The sequence below is a fragment of the Lottia gigantea genome (genome assembly GCF_000327385.1).
Source record: "Lottia gigantea unplaced genomic scaffold LOTGIsca_120, whole genome shotgun sequence".
In the NCBI taxonomy this organism is placed as follows: Eukaryota; Metazoa; Mollusca; class Gastropoda; family Lottiidae; genus Lottia; species Lottia gigantea.
In genome coordinates, this window is record NW_008707226.1 from 321,304 (window position 1) to 332,552 (window position 11,249).

The 11,249-nt window shown below is 34.7% G+C and overlaps 1 protein-coding gene across 1 annotated transcript; it reads left to right on the forward strand.

Moving 5' to 3' along the window:
* Positions 1-8,088: 8,088 nt before the first annotated feature.
* LOTGIDRAFT_62427 (hypothetical protein) lies at positions 8,089-10,119 on the forward strand (the record flags this gene model as incomplete). The annotated part of the gene is made up of 2 exons (XM_009048356.1): positions 8,089-9,351; positions 9,646-10,119. Coding segments are annotated over 2 exons (1,737 nt in total), but the record flags the coding sequence as incomplete, so codon positions are not given.
* Between the last annotated feature and the right edge of the window lie 1,130 nt (positions 10,120-11,249).

The window sequence follows — 11,249 nt, forward strand, 5'->3', positions numbered from 1 at the left end:
AGCTACTTTGCCTTTGGTCAAGCAATCAAGTTGCAAAACCTTCAACCACAGTCAATCCAATATCATATCTATGCAATTTTTTCTAATTTTCATGATAGGCCCGATCTCGAGCAGAAGATGCAGGGTATTCTTTTAATTTCTTACCAAACTTTAGACGGAAAGATCAATTCGATCATGTCAACGACTGTCTACAATTCTACATGGTCATGGACTCAGTGACTGTCTGATTTTCGGTTGACACCATGATTTAGATAAAGAAAACACTTACAACTACATTTTTCTTCTTGCCTCCGAATAAAGCATTATTTAAGGCATCGGTAGTGTCATTTTCATCCCAATTATCAGATCCAAACTGCATTTTTATTAGATAACAGTGTTGGGTTTTAACTCTCTCACACGTGTTTTTGTTTACATGACCATTTTTAGTTTTACTGAATGGAGAGCTCTCTATAAGGGAAATAACAAACGTTTTTCAGACCATAATAAAATAATTAATAAAACTTCAAGGTTTATGTCGATTTCTAATTTGTGAATTTTAGGTTGTAACATTGGGTTAAGCAATGCTACGAAAGCACAGGCACAGGCATGTAGGCTTAACCTCCAGTGATTGGGGCTAGGTCAAGGCACACAACCTACCTTTAGTCCATGATAGCCAGTAGTGAAGCAAAACTTAAATTCACTTTCAAAAAATAATGTTGCGTTGCGTTTAAAAGTAAAAGAAAAGAAAAAAAGATTATGTATGAAACTGAAAGCCGAATGCATTTTGCGATTTTTCAACGCAAAATTAAGAATCCTAGTTGATTAAGGAAAGGTGGTCTCTTCTGAACATATATAGTATCAATAAATTCAATTAACAAAAACAATGGGACCTATTAAACACTCCAATATATGTCATAGTATTTGCTTGGAAAACATTTTTAGACCCCATTGTCGAAAATCATTGGGCCAATATCATTACTTATACTTACTCGACGCTTACTTTTGAAAAGTAATTTGTTAATGAATTTAAAGTAATTAGGCTACCTGTCACCTCAACATGTCAATGTATTTGTTTTAATGACACCACAATAAAATTGAAATATTTGATCTGTATTCATAAATTTCATTTGGCTAAAAAGGATCTTTTTTGGACAATGCGTGCCCGATTTTAATTTATATTAATGTGTATGGAGAAATTTCACTAAACATTTTTTCATTTTAGGCCTATTTTAAATTTATAAGCTTCACTAAAATAAGTTATATGGATAGTGTCAGTAAAAAAAGGCATGCTCTCTCTCCCAAATGACGGTATGCCATTCTGCGACTAGGCTTTTCAACTCAGAATCACTTTCGACAAGACTACACGATTAATAATGTTTCTTAGACGCATTCATTTATATCGAATACATTATGGAAAAACGAAAACAGGAACTTAAAGTTTGACAGTCGAATGCATGCAATGTAACTAAAACAATTATTTTTTTTCGGATGCTTTTAAAAGATTATAAGATTAACGTTCGCGAAGGTGACAATATCATAGAAATTTGGATGTGAACGAAATTTAACATATATTGTCAATGCTATCTGAAAATTCTCACGAAGCTTTCGTTGGCCCAGAATTAATCTTCATTGATATATTAAAAACAAGAGAACACAGTGACGGTCATGTTAACATTCTTGAACGCCTTTGACACAACAAAAATTATCCGTTCTCAGAGCTTTTCTCAGAACAGAATGGATGAATGTTGTGTTCTGAATTCTGGTCCACCTGATTTCTGTTCATTGCATTTAAACATAAAGTGAAACCAAGCCTTAAAATTTCCCCTTTCACGAACGACACTTATATTCAAAGGAATTATCAAGAAAGAGGCCAAAAACCTGTCTTTATTGCCTTAATGATTGAGTATCGGTCTCTATTCTTTTTCGAACTTCTACTAAGGCATACGCCCATTACGATCTGAAGTTCTCACGTGCTGCATAAAAATGATAAAATTCTGGATAGAATCACCGAAACGTAAAAAAGTAAATATGTATTCATTAGAAGCGATTTCGATGCAGAAACTATCCACAAAAGACGGAAAACTCAATTCATTCATTACAAGAGACAGATGCACATTTTTTCGCATTTCATCTGAAAGTCAGATGAACAGTGACGAACAACAAAATTATAGATCAAAGACAAGTCAATAGACAGAAAGAAAAACAAAGGTTAAACTTTAAACCAAATAGTTTAAAATGAACAAAACTCCATCTTCATTATTTATGAGCAATATTTTTGCTATTCGTCGTGTTTATTTTGATAGAGATTTATATCGACAATGAAATGGAGTAATCATATACGTAAGAAAAGATTTATGTACAAGGGCATAAAAGAGTAAGAAATAAAAATGTTATGCTAAGGTATAAAGCAAGGAGTATTGTTATGTCCTATTGTTTTATGATAAGCGGTAGAAGATCTAAGGAGTAAAATTTACCTAACGAGTGATAATATTACTAATCCGCTTCAGGTGAAATCTGGTCTAAGGCTACGTTCACACGATTGATTTGCTGCATCATAAATTTTCTCATGATCGATTTGGGTTTTGGGTTAAATTGTATCGTCTGTACTTTTTCGTATATTTTCCCTATGTTATACGAAATTTTTTCTGAATTTGAAATTTAGTGTCGCTGTTTTTTTTTAAAGGATTTTCTCAGAACGGGTATGGGAAGTTTTGTAGGGCTAACTCGTTTGTTGATTTCAAGAACGCTTTCAGTATATTCACCGTTCGTGTACCCTGTAAAAAATATTAATGTTAGATTGTCTCCCTTTGATTGAAAATCCATTTGATTGTTGAGAGAATGGTAATTGCATAGAAGATATCAACAAATTTATTCAAATGAGTTAATATAACGAACACTTAACTATATTTGGGTACAAGTGAAATATCATTTCAAACATTTGATATCATGTGGAAGGCTAAAAATGAAATAGAGAAAGTCTCCATTCACTTGAGAATTAAATTCCATCCAGGAACAAAGTCTATAAAAAAATTATGCCCAATTAATTAACATGGTCATTGGCATGTGCCTGACAGAGATAAAATCATCATTGATTCTAACCCAGTATAGCAATATCTTGATCAATTTTATTCTCCGTAAAAGAGAATAAGTTTGGATTGTCTCCCTTAGATAGGGTAGCCACATTCGGTTAAACCGTAAATAAATACCATGCATTAGGAGATCCAAACATTGGTTATGTACAGAACGACCGAACAGTACAATAATAGGTAATCAAATTAATACAAGACACCAATAATGAACATTTCTATTAAAAGCGTAGGCCTACGTATATGAGCGAGGGTTGACAACAGAAAAATGAATGTATCACTTTTTACGTCTAAATCGTTATCATTACGTATTGCCCAAGCCCCTGTTCGTCCAAATGGCTTATCGACGAGATGGAACTAACATTTTTAGTCAGATAACACTTTGTGTGCAGGATTATATCAGTTATTGTGCAATTTTGAATTTGGGTACGAGTCGACAAATATTTCTTGAGTTACAGTCCTTGATATAATGTTAAAAGTGGGCGTATATTGCTTCCAACACATATCTCAAATCGTACATGCTAAAATATTAACAACAATTTCGATTGATAAAAATATCAGTATCTCTTTGATTTCTAAAGAATCAAAATCTATATTCAATCAAATGTTGACAGAATGATTAATGCATGAAAGAGATGGAATTTGTAATCAAATGCAACACATCTGTAAATCATAACATGCTAAAATATTTTCAAAATTGATAAACATCGGTAGGGGAAAGTCGGGTCTTTAAATTGACTGGGGATCAAATACAGGTTTGACCAATATCAGTAGATCACAAGTAGCGCTGATGGCGAGATTAACACCGTGGATTAACACCCCTTTAATCTCTTATCATTTCATCATGTACTGATGAATATTATCCTAAAGGACATCAATAGTATAAGTGCTAAATATGCTGATATACTCTTCAAGGTTATTGTATCGATCATGAGTTATTATGATTATGATTTCACATCAATAAACACACATTTTTTTCTGTTATCTTTTCGTTTAATTAGGGGTTTATCAGTTTTTATTTCGATATTTCTGTTTTTTTTTATCTATTCTTTGGATTGACGATAGAAGAGAATCCAATAAGGCAATAATTGTAAGAATGTATACGATCATACGATACGTTACTGAGTGATGAAATGTGGAGAATATTACTTTTGGCGAAAAATAAACAGAAAAAATCTAATACCATTTTATGACGAAGCCTCCATACCAAAGCATGAAGTTCGAAATATTCGAATGAAATTTCCAGAAATGTCCGCAATATAATCAAATGCAATGATTTTAAGTAAACATAGTCAAAGGATGGAAAAGTACAAAATGAAATTTTCTTCAAGTCTATTTTGATAATGATTACATTGCGGTGTCGGCCTCCCGTAGTCGCTTAATATCTTATTAATCCCAGCAACAAATACATCAGTTTGGATGCCGTCGCTGAATCGGAATTTCAAATCAGATTCAAACGCGCTGTGTCGGATCGAATTGAATCTTTTAGCGGCTTTTCGGTGAACGCGATAAACTGTCATATTATTTATCCTTTACCTGTCATTAAAGGTAATTACAGAAGTTAATTTCTTTACTTGTCAATCAATTACTATCTAAGATACGCCCCTTAGTTCTGATTGGCTGATGAGAATGTAAAGGCGGGGTTATCATCATCAAGGTAAATATTATCTGAAATGAAAGTAAATTGTGTAGTATTGTATTTACATGTTAAGGCAGTCAAGCTGTTGGATTTTTAAGATCTGCATTTGGATTAATTTTAAATTATTCATGAGCCATAATTACTTAAAGAATAAGACATAAAAAGTTCGTTTTGGAGTTAATGTGCTAAACGTGTGTTTTAAAGTGAATGTACAAAGTCATTGGACTTGTATAAGTTCTCTTAGTAGAAGAATACCCACGTGTGGATATCTAGCTGTTACGGTAGCAATAGTAAAAGGTAAAATACAGTTTATTTTAACAGGGTACGATATGCCCATGCATTTCGATTTCCTCGACCCGTGCTTTTTGTTGCGTTATGCTCACGGAAAGGGTGTAATTGTTATACTTCGACTACTAGCATGACTCGTCTTAGATGTTGATGAGAACATTGTCTCATAAAAGCACTGGTCGAGGTTACAAAGTAAAGATTCATGTTAACACAAGGTATATACAAGATGAAATTTAAGATAATTATTACGTTAAATATGGATGTCTTATCATATCTTTTGCTGATTACATAGAGTTAATTCCTTGAAAATAACTTGATCGGCCCATGCTTTCGGCATTGATTATTTTACTGAACGTACCAAATGCATTGACTGCAACAAATGCTTTTAAGGTTTGGTATGGATTCACAACCATCTTTGTAACCTATAGCAGAATTTTGCTACGACCTTTGCTTCCGGGTATGACTGAAAGTCAAAGAAATGGCTACCACTTGAATTAGGCAATTGGGGTAGATAGTTGGGTACCATGGATTCGAACCTCTTTCACAAGAACAAACTTTGATGCCACAAGCACAATTTCGAGGGTCAGCCTAGTGTCAAATCTAACTCCCCTATCTAGCTAAGCGATACACAATTGTTTGTGCAATGAAGTTGACAAACCCCGGGTTATGCGTAGGATAAAACTGAATTCCTGATACCTCAACCGATGCCTTCGAGTGTCAGCCAAATTTTCATCTATAGCTAATAAATAATGGATCGTTTGTGCAGTGAAGTCGACAAACCCCAGGTGATGTAGGATAAAATATTGAATTGTTATTTTTCAGTGAGTAAAATTAATTAACGGGACCCTAGCTAATTGTAAATGTCAGGGTTGATCGCATCCATTTACAACTTTACATACATACTGAATATACAATTAATATCGATTTTATATAACATATTATATACATTATATACAAATATCCTATTGATACTGATGTTATATTGGGTCTTTGGAAAAAAAAAACGTGACTATGGAACTTGTAAGGATTATATAGATATTGATATTTTTAAAGATCGATCTATCGATCTGGTCATATCTTGGTCAAAGATTTTTAGTACTATTTGTTAATTAAGCAGTTTGATCTAGCATTGGCTTTTGGCTTTATAATGACTCGATATCTTTTTAGTTGAAAACAAATTTTGCTAAAATTCGTACAGTAGTGTTCCGAAACCAGCCAAAAAGCATAACGATGTTAAAATGTTTATGTAAATCGTTTAACTTGTTTTGGCGTTCTAAAATTTAGGTTTAAAATTTCACATAAGTTAAGTGACACATTTCTCTAGATCTTGTTGTTTTTATAAATTTGAGTAAATTTTTCCAGACTGCTCCTTTAATAGCATAGCACGTCACAAGGACATTAAAGGGATTGTTAAAAGGTTTTTGTAAATCAAATTCCACCATTCCAATTTTCATTCAGATGTCTGTGATCCCTGAAATTCCATTGAATTTAAGTGTTTGATGACGTCACTAACCAAAAAGGGGCTCATATTTTGCGATATTAGTGACGTCATCAAACACTTCTTTTTATGGAATTGCTGAAACCACAGACATCTGACTGAAAATAGGAATAGTGCAAATTGATGCTATCTGCAGTGTCCGTGGTACACACACAAAATATAGAAAACCTCTTTACAATACCTTTAATAAAGTTCGAACCTATGGAACCGATTATAAGGATAATTTTATTATATAATTTAATATTTGGCTCGAGATCTGTCTGTCTACTTAGTTAGGCATGGCCACTTTATCTGCCTTGACATTTTGAATTTAAGTAACGAGTCTTATAAAAAATATCTCAAAATTATATTGAAGCTTTTTATCACTAAGATGAAGACTGCACCCAACAAATTTGAATTTTTGAACTCTATTGTTCAAATTGTTACAGAAACTCCACCATGCTTGACTTATGACTAAAAAGTAAACTAGTGCAGTAACCACGCGTTTATACCAATTTTTTTAATTAATTTACTTTTTGAGTTGTTTACGGTTGAAAAATGAATTTTAAATAAGTCAAACGAAAAGAACATACTATTTTTAATGACGTTCCACCCCTCTTATAGTTGGTTGACCGGTTTCGTTAACATTAGTCAAAAAAACCTTTCATGTTGCTTTGTATACGTTTATTTGCCTGCCTTATCAATTTCCTTCATTCTAAATATAATTAACTCTCCTCTTTTCAACAAAACTTCATGTTTTATACAATTTTTTTTCTTTTCATTTTCGCCATCAACAGCTTTGATTAATCGTAAATGCCTTGGTTTTGAAATGAACAAAAATAATTTTAATTTGATGGAAATTCTTCGGTGGTGAGTCTTCAATCTTAAAGTTAGGATGTCTTTTTTGTTTGGACGATAATAATTGAGAATAATCATAAAGACGTTGGTCGTGGCAGTCTCAAATAATAATATTGTAATATAGAGTGATTCGAATCCAAAGCACCAAAATCACTGAATGTTTTTGAGAATGTCCAGATCTGATACGATGGGCGATTTTTTTTTCGTTTGAAAATATTCTAATATGGAGTTGTGTAGTATTTTGTTAGAAGAACAAGGAAAATAGAGCGTTATTTCAATTCGATGGTGATTTTTTGCATATTATTATTAATTACAGTTATGTTATGCTTTTTACTTACCACCTTCAAACATGCACTTTTTATCACCCACCTTAAACATTCTTTCCTTTCATTTCAGATTCTCTCTGTATGTGGATTAATGTATACAACGAGCTGTGATGAAACGAAGAAAATTAGACTTAATCTCAACTGACACAATGCATCTAAATCAACAAATTTCGTTACGGGCTGTGTTTGTTTTATCGATTTTAACCTCCGTTTACGCCGCCGATTTACAAGTAACCTACACAATACCCGAAGAACAAACGGTCAACAGTTTCATTGGGAACATCCTTAAACGACACCGAAAATCTTAAAGGTCTGATCAGCGACGAAGACTTCCCGAATTTGAGATTCAGCTTTTTAAGTGAAGGGAACGCCATCACATCCCTGTTTTCGTTAAGTAGATTAAATGGTGATCTAAAAGTCGGACCTAACTCTACATTAGATCGCGAACAAATTTGTCCGTTTACGACAAACTGTGAAATAGCCTTGGACGTAGTCGTACAATCACCATTAAGCCATCTCTTCAAAAAGGTCGCAGTGAAAGTTGTTTTAAAAGATATTAACGACAACAGTCCTAAGTTTCCCAATCCGATTGTTAATCTTGACGTATCTGAAGCTGTATTAGTCGGAGCATCAATTCCACTTGAAGGTGCGTCCGACGCAGACAGAAGTAAGAACAATTCCCTACAGTCTTACGAAATCGTTCCCACCATTGGCGCCTTTGGCATCTCTTACAGACAAAATCTTGACGGCACTACGTTTCTAAACCTGATTGTCCGCGAGGAACTTGATCACGAAACGCAGGATAAATATTCCTTACAGATAATCGCCAAGGACGGAGGACAGCCGCAACGCCAGGGTATTTTAAGTGTGAATGTAGCCATCACGGATGTCAATGACAATGTGCCAAAATTCACTAAAGACAATTATACTGTCACCATTGATGAAAACGTATCGCATACCTCCGTCATAATTAACGTTCACGCAACGGATGACGACTCCGGCGACAATGGAAATATAACCTATAAACTCAGTTCGCACCAAGACCTGAAACTAAGGACATTGTTTAATATCGATTCTATCTCAGGTGATATGACAATCAAAGGTAATTTAGAAAAAGAAGCCACAGCACAATACAACGTAATTGTGGAGGCAATAGACCATGCGTTACAGCCTTTCACGAGTCAGACAGTAGTTACGATCAACGTGCGTGACGTTATCAACAGTCCACCTATGTTAACTGTCAACGTTTTATCAGATGCTGCAATCTCCGAATATGCCAGTGTCGGCACCGTTATCGCCCATGTAGCCGTTAAGGAATCTGACCGCGGGCGGAACGGGATTGTCTCATGCCAACTTGATGATCCCAATTACTTCCAGCTCCAAGGATATGATCTGGACGAGTACAAGGTCATTGTAGAAAAACCAATTGATTCGGAAATTACCCAACAGCAGAACGTTACCATCATTTGTCAAGATGCAGGAACACCTCCTCTGTCCTCGAATTTCTCCTTCCTAGTGACTGTTATCGACGAGAATGATAACACTCCAATCTTTACCAACGGTAGATATTTTGGAAAAATTTCTGAAAATAGTCGAATCGGACTGAGTGTTTTGAACGTCAGTGCTTCCGATCAAGACCGAGGACAAAATGGACGAATTCGTTATTTTCTCGGCCCCGAATCTGCAGGCCATTTCAAAGTTTCTCCCGAAGATGGTTTTATTCTAACTGACGCAGATATTGATTATGAAACCAATCCAAGAATAAACTTCTCTGTTCTTGCAGTAGATGGTGGCAAACCCGCCAAGACAGCTACTGCTGAAGTATCCATTCAGATCCTAGACGTCAATGACGAACGTCCTAAATTTTCACAAAAGACCTTCATATTGGACGTGTCTGAAGCAGCCAAGCCTGGCGAGATTGTGTCATTAATATCTGCTTTTGATTTCGAAACTGGGCGAAATGGCGAGATCGAATACTTTTTAATAGATAAGACGCCATCGACACCCTTTACATTACTAAGTAATGGATCATTAGTTTTAGATAGATCTCTAGATTACGAATCAAAACAAGTGTTTGGTTTTAATGTTATGGCCATTGATAAAGGGATACCTCGCCTCAACTCCACGGCTGAAATTGTCGTAAAAGTCAAAGATGAAAACGATAATATACCTATTATTACTTTCCCCAATTCGCCTAGTTATCTTATTAATGTGACGTTCGCCGATAACAAGGGAACAGTGATTACTCGTTTAAGGGCCATTGATTCTGACTCGGGGCTAAATGGACAACTACGTTACGTCATCACCAGTCGAAACGATAGCGGGAGATTTGAAGTTGATGCAGAAACTGGAGATATATACACTACAAAGAATTATAACTTGAAAGATATTGACTTTTACAAATTAATTATTGGAGTCCAAGACATGGGGACCCCACCAATGGCCGCCCATATCACCATTTACGTTAAATTGGAGCAAGGCAACGGTACCGCAGCTTTAGGTCAAGATGACACTAACGACCAAAACATACTGATAACCTTAAGCATTGTGTGCATAACTATCGTTTTCGCAGCCATCGTGGTGTTGGTCATCGTTATTATGAGACATAAAGACAAGAAGAACCAAAGTTCTGGCAGTAATTCTCAGAATCAGTCTGGATTGGAACCAACTCAGTACGATGCTGTGGTCAAAACTAATGGTAATCACGATCTTCACCCTCATCTTGCTGATGATTCTGGATACAGCTTCAGTGTGTCATCTGATAAGAGTGCAGTCCTTCAGAATCCATCGTGTATAGAAAATAAAGCAAAGGTAAGAAACTCAGATTATTTCTTTAACCATCTATGCATTCGCTATCCCACTTAATACCAAATTTTCAAAATGTTCTTAGCATTTAAGAATGAGATGAATTTTCACCAATATTTACCATTTGCCAAGTTATATCACGCTATCTAAGGCGTAACTAAACTTCAATAACATTTTAAATATAATAGATTTAATCGTCTGGCAGAAGGATCCGTTTTAACTGCTCAATATGTGCCCAATTAAATATATTTTTATATAAGCAACATTTTTGGTTTTTCAAGCTACAGAACAGCTATAAATCTCCTCTTTCGTATTCTCACTTACAAAATTAACATAACGTATTGAAATCTTTAACACGTAGACCTAACAAACGAATCTCATTAAGTTAGACCACCAAGTAGTTCAATTTCATTCCATCACAAAATCGCACATACTTTTCACGACAACACCTTATCTCCATAGCTCTCTATCAATCTTGTTTGACATACCTTACTTAACTTCTTACATTAGAGAGTTTTGTATGAAATTTGAAATAAAAATAACAAGTAACACACTTTAGTTAGAAGTCTGTCAGGGTTGCTTACAGAGCTTAGTTGACAAACCAAGACGCAGAGTGGTATGTTGTCTGCAAGATCACTTACTTTTCAAATTAATTACATATCTTATACTATAAGGCATTCTTTCATGTCCTAACGATAGCTTTAAAAACTGAATATTGCATGCAAGTCGTTTACCAAAGATCACTTCAAATGAATGGAATTTTACGTCCCGCTTTGATGAAAAATCACTAG